Genomic DNA, 11,971 nt, shown 5'->3' with positions numbered 1-11,971 from the left:
AGATTGAAAAATCAAATTATTTGTTGGTTCCAAATCATTTAATGTATGTTCTTGATTAAAAACTAACAGCATCTCATCAAAATGGGAGCATCATTAAAGATAATGAATTCGGTGAATTAGTTTTCCAAAATTCACAAGTAAGGTAAAGTAATCATGAAAATATTTCTCGACATCATTTCAACATAGAAAGGGAAGCATTAAATGAATGAAAGTCAAGATGAATGAAAGTCAAGAAATGTTAAAGAAGCTCCCTCATCTTTTGCAAAAGAAAAATGAATGAAAGTAATGAAAGAAGAAATGGAATCTGTGATATCAAACCATGTTTGGGAATTGGTAAATCTTCCTAAATGACACAAAGAGATTATGAACAAATGGGTTCCTAAAATTAAGCATAAGTCAGATAGGAAAATTGAAAGAGTAAAGCTCGTCTGATAGCGAAAAAGGTATACTTAATAAGAGGGAATTAATTATGAAGAAATTGTATCTCTTATTGTGAGATTTACCTCGATATGCTTAATTATATCCATTGTAGCCAATTTAAATTTGGAGTTACATGTAATGGATATAAAAATTGCCTTTCTAAACAAAAGACCAAACATATAGATACCAAGTATAACTATGTGAGAGACATGATTGAACAAAAAAAATCAACATGTAGTACATTTTTACACATAAGATGATTGTAGATCTATTTACTAAGCCCAGGCTTAAAGATATGTTTAATAGCCACTTGATATCTCTAGAATTGTGTAGATGTTGAAGTACATATACTAATTGAACAATTCTATATAAACAATGTATGATATTTTCTTGTACAAAAAAAAAGTATGATATTTTCCTATTTGAGTTGACTTATATTAAATATAATTAATGTCATTAAAGTTTAGTATTTTATTTTGTGATGCATGCACATATGTATATGTATATGTATATGTACATATATAATATGACTTAAAAAGTATACAATATGACTTAAAAAGTATGTCGGATAGATAATTGGCATTCTCACAGAGACAATTACCATAATAATTTGACACCATAAAGATAAGACTAGTTTAAAGTGACAAATTGATAACCCAAGCTTAAAATGCTAAATGATCAATTAAGGATTTAACATTTGCGTGATTTTCAATTAATGATCTTAACTTTAATTTGGTTAAATATAAGATGTAACATTTTCAATTTTGTTCAAATAAGGCCTTCTGTCTTGTTGTGGTTGACACGCATAAAAAAAATGTGAATCAATATTTTGAAATATAATGAACAGTAAAAATTATCGAAAATTGTGCCTTCTCCAACTTCTGTTTTCAAGTGAACTCCGTTTTGTTCTTCTTTCTAATCGAAGAATAGACACTCAAAAATCAACCTCTTTCTCCATTGATCTTATTGTTAATGACCACCGAGTCTTCCTTCTTCACCAATAGCATAGCTTTTCCATGGTTGAAACCAAAAGTTCTAGTTCAATTCCTCTTTTGTGTTCTTCTCTTTCTAAATCTCTAAATCAGATCCTAACTACAACCCAAAAATGAAGAGCTCAAGAATCACAGAGTCTCACTACCAGAATTTAATGCCATTTGCCATTCACTGTATTGTATATCGATCAACACCTTTTCCCTTTTCTAACTCTGTTTTAAAACCCAAAAATTTTTTTAAAAAAATCAAACCTAGAAAAACCCCTTGTTAAGAAATTTTCAAAAAGAATCAAACCTAGAAGAAATTCCAAAAAGGAATCAAACAAAAAAAAAAACCCTTGCTGAAAAAGTCCTAATAAAAAATCAAACCTAGAAAATACCCTTGCTAATGAATTTTAAAATATTGTTGTTATGGTTGCTTTTATGTATTGAACCCCCTTATGGATCAATTGCTTATTTGAGGCTTGTTGCTAATTGCTGATCTTGTTGATGAATTTGCTTTGTTGATTACCTAACAAAAAAAATTTTCTTAACTTAGAAAACTTCTTAGAATAATTGTTTTACTATGTAATTTTTTCTCTCTTCAAAGATTAAAAAAATTTGCCTAATTTTCTTACTTTGCAATGACTTCTGATTGTGGATTGCTACTGTTTGGCCTTCTTTGCTTAATTGTTCGAGGCTAATTGTTGTGCTTAATTTTGGTCTCAACTTCCCTATTGATCATTAATTGTTATTATGTTCAATTTTTGTATTTTGTTCATTAGAGTTAATGGGTTTAATGGAAAACGTTAACGAATGGTAGACTTGATAGCGTGTATAAGCTACAGCCATAACTTAGTACTCATTTGAACAAATTAAAAAATGTTATATCCTACATTGAACCAAATTAAAACTGAGATCCTTAATTAAGCAGCCACCTAAACCTTTAATCCCAAATTGAGCATTTAGCCAGCTTAAAATGAAATCACTTTGATAAATGATTAAGATTAGGTCACTCATATCGAGATTTGTAACCAAAAGTAAATAAACTCACAATTCACTTTGTTTGTCTTAATATGTTAGGTGGAAGTACTGTTGATTATATGAAATCAAGTAGAATTGTGGACTCAAGTTAGATACTAGGAGTATCTGAACTATTATCTCATAGTATTGATGTATAAATGATGAATGACATATACTCCTTGAAAAAAAGAGAGTAATACCGTAACATGTATTTCATACCACATGTGCATTGTTCAATCAACAAGGGTAATAGAAAAATAGATCTCTGCTTCTTGTTTCTAATACCTTTGAGATTGAAGGATTTCATATTTAATACCCTCAAAGACTTTCGATTGTTTCTTAAAGTTTTAATTCAATGTTAGTTATTTTCGATTGTATCAATGGTCATGTATGATTCAATCTAATGGGACATATCTAGATAACAGTTGAATTGAAATAGAGACATTATAAAAGAAATGAAGATCATTCTAGTGTCACATTTGGTTATATTCATAGGTTGACCAATTATGTTTGAAACTTCGAACATAATTATGAATAGACAATTATATCATGTAATATGATAAAAGAGAGATAAGATCATGAGAAACTTGAAATGTGACTAAATGGGTCTAAAGTGTTGCATACTTACTCTATTTGTACTTAAGATTACTATACATACCTAACAGTTGTATAAGTGATTGGATGTGATTATGAGTTGCTATATGTACCAATTGTTGTATAGTAACTAAACTCTCGAAGTATGTTGTCACACAGTTTATTTCCTTATATGAACTCGATACAAAGAATAAAAAAAATGTTCTTAAGATTATAAGAGTTTGACACCCATTCTATGCAAGTGGGAGATGAAAGAAATAATAGATGGGGTCATCCCATAATGGATGGCCTAATCTCTACATAAAGTAACTGTCTTTAGGTAGTTTTCTTGTGTAAAAGATTGAATTACCATTGGGCAATTTTGTTGTTTTTTAATGCAAGAAACTACCTTGTGCAGTTTATGTTACATTTTCCACCCATTTTTTCATAACTTAAATAATAACATTAGGCCATTATAAAAACAAAAAAGCAAAAGAGGAAGGTTGGCTTACAACAACAAAACAAAAAAAAAAGATTAAGAAAAGAAGATAGAGCAATTGGGCAAGCATTCTAACTTTTAAGAGGAATTCTTTTTTCGGTGTGTTGAAGGACTTATGTTGTGGGAATGAATAATTTTTGTATTATGATCTTATTCAACAACCAGTAATTCAAGCCAAGTTCGCTTTCATTTTCGTTAAACAAGTATATATGATTATGTTCATATATATATATATATCTTGCATGCATTAATATTTTATTAATGATATGATTATGAAATCTCATGAAGTAAAGGACCATGTTGTTAACCTTAGAAAGCTTTGTGAAAGGTTACGAAAGTACCAACTCGATCTAAATCCAACTAAGTGCACATTTAGAGTTAAGGATAGGAAAATTACGGGGATTTGTAGTTAGCAAAAGAGGAATTAAGTGGATCTATATAAGATTTGTGTCATTAAAAGCTTGTCTTTTCCGCATACACAAAAAGAAATAAGTTTTTTGGGGAAGGTTGAATTATATCTTCTGTTTTATCTTTCAGGTCACTTGAAAATGTGATCTCATTTTTAAGCTGTTTCAAAAAATCGATCTTAGTCAGTAGAATGAAGAATGTCAAGATGCCTTTGAAAGGATTAAGGAGTATTTGTTGAACCCATCGCCACCAGTGTTGGTATCACCAATTAAAGGGAGACCATTGATTTTGTATCTAATGGTACATGAGAACTTGATGGGGTTTGCATTGATGAAACAAGTAGAAATGAGCAAGCCATTTATTATTTAAGTAAAACGTTCTTTGGCTATAAAGTTAAGTATTCCAGTTGGAGAAAATGTATTGTGCATTGGTTTGGACTACTTACAACTTTAATAGTATATGCTTTATGACATGATTTGACTTGTGTCATAATTGGATTCTCTCAAGTACATTTTTGAGACACCATCCCTATCAAGGAGAATAGCAAGATGGTAGGTTATGCTCTGTAGGTACGATATTATGTATAAAGCATCAAAAGCCATTAAAGGAAGTGCGATAATTGACTTTTTTCTTGACTGTGCTACTGATGATTATGAGCTTATGAAGTTTGATTTCCTGGTTAAAAACTTGATGGCTATCTTGCAAATTGAAATTGAAGAATCCATAGAGAAATTGTGAAAACTATTCTTTGATAAGGCATCCAATGCTTTGGGGCATAGCATTAGAGCAACATTGATATCCCTAGATGAAAATTACTTTTCTACTACTGCAAGGCTAAATTTTAATTGCACTAATAATGTGGTAAAGTATGAAGCATGTGTCATGGGCCTGTAAATGGCAATTGAAAAAATTATAATAGTTGAGGTGTATGTGAATTTAACCTTAGTGATTTATTAGTGGGGAATTTAAAAATACTTTCGAAACTAAAGATTTTTATTTTATTTTTAAATAAAATATTTTAAAAAATGGTGAAAAAGAGTTTTGTGATAGTAAATGAAATTTAAGAAATTATTTTTAAATACCATTTTATCAATATTAAAGGATAATATGTGATTAAATGGTATCATGTTTAAAACGTGCATCTGGGGGTGCTACTTTTTTTCATACATTCTCTTGATTTCAATCTTATTTTTCGGTAGACTTATATTTTTAATAAAATTTAATAATATTTAAATTTTATTAAAAAGATAATTTTTTTTAGATAATCAATCACATCTAATCAAAAAATATTTGTAGCGATTTTCTATTTTGATTTTTTTTTAATTTATCTAAGCTATTGGATTTTCGGACTGCAACAGTTATAGAAGCGTTTTCAGACTTAAGACTCCACTGCTTGCCATCTCTGTTTTCCTAAATTGGACGTGTTATCGGCTTTAAAACTAGTTTAGAAGTAGCAGTGAGTTGATTCTCTGCCCATTCTCTCCAAATCTCTTGTACATTTTTCCCTACTAACAAGTAAATTGTGTATGTATTTTGACACTTTTCAGGGAATTTGGTGGGGTTGATTATCGGAGTTCTTCTGTCCAAACAACAACTTCTATTATTCTCACTGCCAGAACCAATTCGAACGAGGAGGTAATTTAAATTGCAGTAAACAATCTAATCAATAACCAATATGGACAAGGATATACCAGGTTTCTCATCCATATCTGTGTTTATCAGTGAAGAATAACTACGAAATGGATTTGTTACAATGAGCTTTAGGGAGTGGATTGGTATCAGTGCAAAAGATATTGGTGACAAATGCATGCTGGAAGCAGCCTATCCTATAGGTGTTTAGAATGCATGTAGCATGATAATTAGGCTGGTTCCAACGCCCAAGCCCTACTTTGGCACTTGTCCTTTAGCAGTTCATTTTAAGAATTACACAATTTTTTTTAGTCTTGTATCTTAGTTTGGATTTTCTTAATGCTACTGGACATTGTTTCAATTTTTAAGTTATATTTAAGTACTTGTAAAATTCGTTAGTGAACAGGAGGTGCTAGAGTCCATATAAGTCGTTGTACTTTATTTTATTGAAATATAGAGTTATTATCAATTAATTTCCGGCATTATTGTACTTGTGATTAAGTGATGCAACCTTTAATCCAACAAAAAATAAATGCCAAAATTTGATAATTATTGATGATTTTTTTTTATTTGTTGGTAGATGGTCCATGAATTATCAACGAAATTTATGAATTAATTTAATTAAATTATTAATTTTGAAAATTTTTTTATTTATGAAAATTTTCATAATTAATTATCAATGAATTTTTTTAAATTACCGACGAAATAGATTTATCAATTTACTTAATATTGATGGATTTTTTTGTCAAAAAATTCTATCAATAAAACTATTATCAATGGAATAGAATTACTCACTTAATATTGACAAATTTTTTCATTGATAAATTCCATCGATAAAATTATTATTAACAGATTTATAGCTTTTATTGAGAAAAAATTGCGTGATAAAAGCCTCTTTTCTGGTAGAATTAGTTTGTTCAACTACATTTCTTCATAATCAAAGTTAGTCTTCTTCCAGGAATCTACTTCAATATCAGTCGATTGTGGCCCTGCTTAAAAGCAAAATTTAATGGGCGCCTATCCAAGGAAAGTGAAGCTACCAATACTTTACCACTTCACCAATGGAAGGCTGTAAAAATGGTTGGTTTTGCATACAGCAAAGAGCTATTTTTACAGCTCTTTCTAATTTTTCAGATTCAAAGTAGTCCTCCAATTTATGTTCTTCATTAATCATGGTAACAAGTGAATGCATATTACTGCCAAGAATGTCCCTTTCACATGTAACGATTTGCAGTAGCATCTCCCCGAACATGAAAATATATCTTTCTGCCGGAGACTCTGAAGACGAAGCCGCTCCCTTTCCGAGTGGCTCCTGAGCCCAAAATCTGAAGCTATGGAACATATTTTTCATCAAGCAAAATGTTTTCATGCTTCGAGTTCCCATAAGCAGCTACGCATGTTTGACACTGTGTGTGCAAATATGCAAGGGCTCGTGATGTCAAGCCTCTGTTGCCAATTCGGTTCAGTCCTTCTTGGCTCCATGTCAAACAGCAACTTGTCCAAAGAGCCATTTGAGACATACTCATGTACCAGACACCTTTGTAAACAGGGAGCCCAAGCTGGTTTGTAAAGTTACCAGTTAGCTGTTTTATCTCTTCAAAAGATACTCTGATGAGAAAACTGTAATGATGATTCATTTGAGTGTCCTTTTCAAATGGGAAAAGAGATTCTTTCTTGAGCTTTAGTTTGTTGTCTCCGATAAATTTACAAAACACAAACATCTCAATGGTAAGAAAGCCCATAATTGTTACTGGAACTATTAAAATGATAGTCCTTACAAGTATTTACTTGTCACCTTCAAGGCCAACAAATCCAGCAGGAGTCCTTTCCTTTGGGGGCATTCTAATTCCTGAAGGATCATACAAGAAATGCAGCTACCATTGGGTAGAAATTAGAAACTATAATGAGGCTCCTGGACAAGAGAGAAATTAGACATTAGCTTACGAAACTGCAATGACAGAGAAGATCATAGCTGCTGCTGCTGGTGGTTTGTTGCTCTTTCTATTAATTTTTCACTAGGGGGGGGGGGGAGGAGGTGAAAGGGACAAAGCTTGTGAAAATTAAAGTAGAAAACTTGTTGAAAATCCAATGAAACTTACAACTTTAAAGCTACTTGCCAAAAAAGTAAATTCTTTTCCTTTTGTACTAAAAGGGCATTAAACACAAAATTCCTACAATTATCATGTCATCTTATGATACAAGATGAACAAATCAAAAAATGTGTACGTAAGAATCTGATTTCAAAAGAGTGATAAAGAAGTCCTATATCTTCTTCTCTATTCACACTAAAAGAATGAACTAACTGGGAATGTACTCTTGACTCTGGTATGTCAGCTACAAGTGTTCATTTTAATATTGGGGGGCACTGCATTCTGGAATGGATGCTTCTCTGCAATAAATTTTCCTTGAGCACAGGTAAACTTAGGGTTCTCATTTCTTCACTAGCAACTGCTGGTGTGGAAACTTTTGGACTCAGGCTACTTGTAGACCGAGGAGAAAAGTATGATTTTGAGTAGCTAGCATTTCTTGGAGACAAGTTCACTTGCTCCAAAGCACGGAATTGGAGTTCTGAGGGGTAGTCCCTTACACAACCAATCCGGGGTCCTGCTCCTGTAGTCCACGGGCTTGACAACTGCCTCCCTAGTTGATATGATTTCATTACCTTTTTAGAGTTAATCCTTTGAAGGATCGATTCATCAGGAATGTCTTCTACCTCATTGTCTACATGATTTTCATCAATCTTTTCTTTTGGAACCATTGAATCCAGTTTTGAAGCATTGGCTTCTTTTTCTGTCTCATACCCATACTCCAAAGAAGAATCCATCAAATTGTCATTGCAACTTGGCACATCGGCTCCATGGTCACCATTTGACATCTCAAACAGTTCGGTTCTTTTTGGTATTTCAAGATTAGTCAGTTTTGTTCTTAGGCTTTGGAGCCTCCTTGACTTAGGGTGTTCAGGGGTTGCACTAGTTTCTTGTTCCCTAGAATCAACTACCTTTTTGATCGAGTCTTTGACACTGATCTCTTCAGCCTCTAAGATAAAGTCCTCTTCAGATGAGTTGCGTCTAAGATGGTTACTACTTCTTTGTTTGCCAACCAAGTTTTCTTCCTCATCCACCGGAGTCATCTGAATGCAACAAAAGAAGCATTGTCAGCATATTCTTTTCAATTTGCAAAAAATGATACTCAAAGCATTTAATACATTTTTTTCTTTCTTTTTTTTTACCTTGACATTTGTAATATCCACATTCTTCTCCCTTAGAAATAAAATGAAGTCATTAAAATTTTCTTCTGTAGGACGATAATGACCACTGTGAGGCCAAACTGCCTGTTCAACAGAGTAATAGTAATTATTGTTAAGAAACTGTCTAGAACGTAAAGAGTACTAACCAGTAAAAACCAAAAAGATATGAAAGAAATTATGCATAGCTATACTTTAGGGACACCACTATCAACAACTAATCTTCCAGCAGCAATAGTGGCACCTCCAGCCAAGAAGCTAGAATGTTGAAATGTACCCTTCTTCTTCCTCCCAACATACAAGATATTTGATGCGCTAAGGACAAAAATCCACTTAGCATTGCCAATTCCATCAATAGTATGGAGAAGCTTTCCTGTTTGCTTGTATATGAACTTTCCATCTACCACAATTACTTCGTAGGGCATCCTTTCCATCTGTATAGTGGATAATTGTTTCAGTAACATTTTGAATATGAATCCAGATAAAGCTAGGCGAAGAAAAGAAATAAAGACCCACCGGACCGAGGTATTTGATGCACTGCTGTTGAAGCTTTGATCTAGGACATTTTTCTATATTTACTTCTTTCCCTTCTCCAATATCCAGCCTGCATTCTCAGAACAAGTAAATCCATTTTCAGTTTCAATTTCTTGAACCTAGAATCAAAATGTCTTACTAATGAACCAAAACAATCAGTTATAGAAAATTACCAGTAAAAAAAGGGTTCTTGACTCTGAGAATGAAGCCATTGATTATAATAAAAGTGTAAATTGTGTCCATAGCGATGCCTTGGATCAATCTGAATAACACATGAAACTGGAATCAGTAACAGATAATGAAGAACAAAAGGTAAACTAAGTTCATTTTTACTGCAATTGACTTACTGCCTCAAGCCAGTGTTGCAAAGCAAGCTTTTGAGCTTTATCATTCTTTGATAAACCTTTTCCAACCTTGGCAGCCCTAGTTCTAGCCCTTGACCAACGCGAAATAGCAGTTTCATGTTTATCTATATCAAAGAACGATATAGAACTCCTCTTCAGTTCAGCAAAATCTAAGAGCTTCCAACTACATTACAACAAATAATTCCATTAGAAAAAAATAAACTTCTGTATAGAAAGTTACTATAGAACAATATACAAATATAATACACACCAGCTCTGCTCGACAAGAACTGCACAATCTGCTAGCTTTCTCCTTGTTCTAAAGCTCTTGTAAACTTTTTGCAATCTTACTGCTGCCTCATGTTGTGGATTGCTGGGATCTAAAACTGGTAATTGTATTGGAGTCTCTATGAAAGTATCTGGTTTTTGGGATTGAATATCCATTGCTTTGCTCTTTAAACTGACAGCTTTAATGGGCAAATTCTCTGTTTTATCTGATGAAGGGGACTTAGCTGAAAGCAGTCTCTCCAAATCTCTCCCTTTAAAGCTAACAGATGTCTCCAATATCATCTTTCCAGAGCCTACTGATTTTAATATTGCCGGCTCTGAATCTAAACTTTTGAAATTGATAGATCTAACAAGTGTTTTGACTCCAACATCTCCAAAACTAATGGATTTCACAGTGACAGATTCTAAGCCATTTTCCACATCATTGCATTTAGTAAATGGGCTGGAAAAAACAACACCCATCCGACAACAAGGGGCACTGATTTCTGTGAAACAAACTGAATTTAGTTGGGCGTTTTATATGCTAAATAAATATATCAAATTATCAACATTATAAAATACAGCAAGCCAGAACACATATTGGGAAAACCCATCAAAAAATGTTTTTTTTTTTTCTCTTTTTTAACTTGAAAACTCTTCCACCTTTTTAGCATCAAAAGCAATTAATTTTCTCTTCTTCACATTTTCTGATAAATAATAAGGACATAATCAGAGAAGCAAAGTAGCCGTTCGAATTCTGCACTCATTAGCAATTAGATAAAAAAAAATTCAAAATGTCATGCAAAAAAACCATTTCATTCAATCAAAAACAAATAAAGAATCCCTTATCAACAACCTTGAATACTGGATTCCGGATCTGTCAAAACCACCAAATAAAAGCAATCGCCAAACCCCATTCAAGAAGAAAAAAAAAAACATTACAGTAGCATCATGATCAAAGAACAACAAACTAATAACACCTATTTCATGAAAACCAAATGAAAAGCCAATATAACAGACCATCATTTGCAAGAAAGCAGTAGTAAATAGAGAAAACCATTACCTTGAATTGTATACAAATGGGAAAAAAAGATAGGGGGGTTGGGTTAAACGGGGAAGAAGAGGAGGATTCTTGAGAATTTTCTCCGTTGGGTGTTGGATTTTGATTTCAGTTCTCCTTGTCTTTCTGCTTTCTTTCTCTTTTCTCTCAAACACAAAATCTTTCAAGTCTCGATGCAAAAATCAAACTACCATTGCTTAACTTCAACCTAGGATTGCTTATATATGTAGTAGACTTGGACAGAGATAGTGACATAGAAATTTAAACACCCAAACAGCGTTGTCTCTTTTTTTTCCCAACCACGTGGATTGGACTACTTCCTGTAGCGTTTCGTTTTTCTTCTTCTCTATAGCAAATCATTTTTTTTCTTTCGATGCTAGTACTATTTTTCTTTTTGTTTCGGTACATGGATATTTTCAAGCAAAAATTTTGAACATAGCTCTTTACTATTTTGCCCCCCTCCCACCCCCCAAAAAAAAGAGCATTATCAATAGAAGAATATCTAATAAAATCTGGACAATGACATTGTGCATTTGATTATGTTTCGCTTTCCCCTTCATTTAAGTTATTGGCAAAGTTGTTTGGAATATGTGAGGTTCTAACACAGAGGTCATTTTCGAGATGACGTCATTCATCTTATTCCAAACCAAAAACCAGGTTGTACAGATAAATACATTGTCAGATGTAATTTGACTTTTATTATAAAATGCTCATTCTTTAATTCTTGTCACACAATCCAACTTGCAAAAAACGTAGCTTCATCCCCAAGCTTTTGGCCATAATTTTTTTAAATTAAAAATTAATTGATTGATGAGTTTTTGACTTGTTTTAATTTAAAATTATATAGATAAATGACATACGCCAACTTTTCTTTAACTTTTGGAGAATTGGAGTTTAAGTTTTTAAAGTATTATATTTTTTTATATAACAAAATTTTAATGAAGACAAAAAATAAAATTACAAATTTTAAATTTTAAATTTTAAATCTATTCGATATAA

At 32.3% G+C, this 11,971-nt stretch overlaps 1 protein-coding gene across 1 annotated transcript; it reads right to left on the bottom strand.

Moving 5' to 3' along the window:
* Positions 1–7,574: 7,574 nt before the first annotated feature.
* LOC111302792 (IQ domain-containing protein IQM2-like) lies at positions 7,575–11,358 on the bottom strand. The gene is made up of 8 exons (XM_022898625.2): positions 10,976–11,358; positions 9,917–10,418; positions 9,649–9,829; positions 9,475–9,563; positions 9,284–9,371; positions 8,962–9,201; positions 8,753–8,854; positions 7,575–8,653 (listed from the first exon to the last, which is right to left on the bottom strand). The coding sequence occupies exons 2-8, from the start codon at positions 10,393–10,395 to the stop codon at positions 7,868–7,870; spliced, it is 1,965 nt and encodes a 654-aa protein (XP_022754360.2). The 5' UTR covers positions 10,396–10,418; positions 10,976–11,358; the 3' UTR covers positions 7,575–7,867.
* Between the last annotated feature and the right edge of the window lie 613 nt (positions 11,359–11,971).

This window comes from Durio zibethinus, chromosome 13 (genome assembly GCF_047325235.1).
Source record: "Durio zibethinus cultivar Kanyao isolate XHJ-2024 chromosome 13, ASM4732523v1, whole genome shotgun sequence".
Lineage (NCBI taxonomy): Eukaryota > Viridiplantae > Streptophyta > Magnoliopsida > Malvales > Malvaceae > Durio > Durio zibethinus.
The sequence above is the reverse complement of the archived record's forward strand: the minus strand, read 5'-3'. Positions and strand labels throughout refer to the sequence as shown.

What these genes read in the sequence shown, in the direction of transcription:
- LOC111302792 (XM_022898625.2), bottom strand. Translation starts at nt 10,395, where the DNA reads ATGGGTGTTGTTTTTTCCAGCCCATTTACTAAATGCAATGATGTGGAA. An exon ending in GTTCTTGTCGAGCAGAGCTG is followed by an intron (nt 9,830 to 9,916) that starts GTGTGTATTATA and finishes GTTGTAATGTAG; the next exon opens with TTGGAAGCTCTTAGATTTTG. An exon ending in TGCAACACTGGCTTGAGGCA is followed by an intron (nt 9,564 to 9,648) that starts GTAAGTCAATTG and finishes TGTGTTATTCAG; the next exon opens with ATTGATCCAAGGCATCGCTA.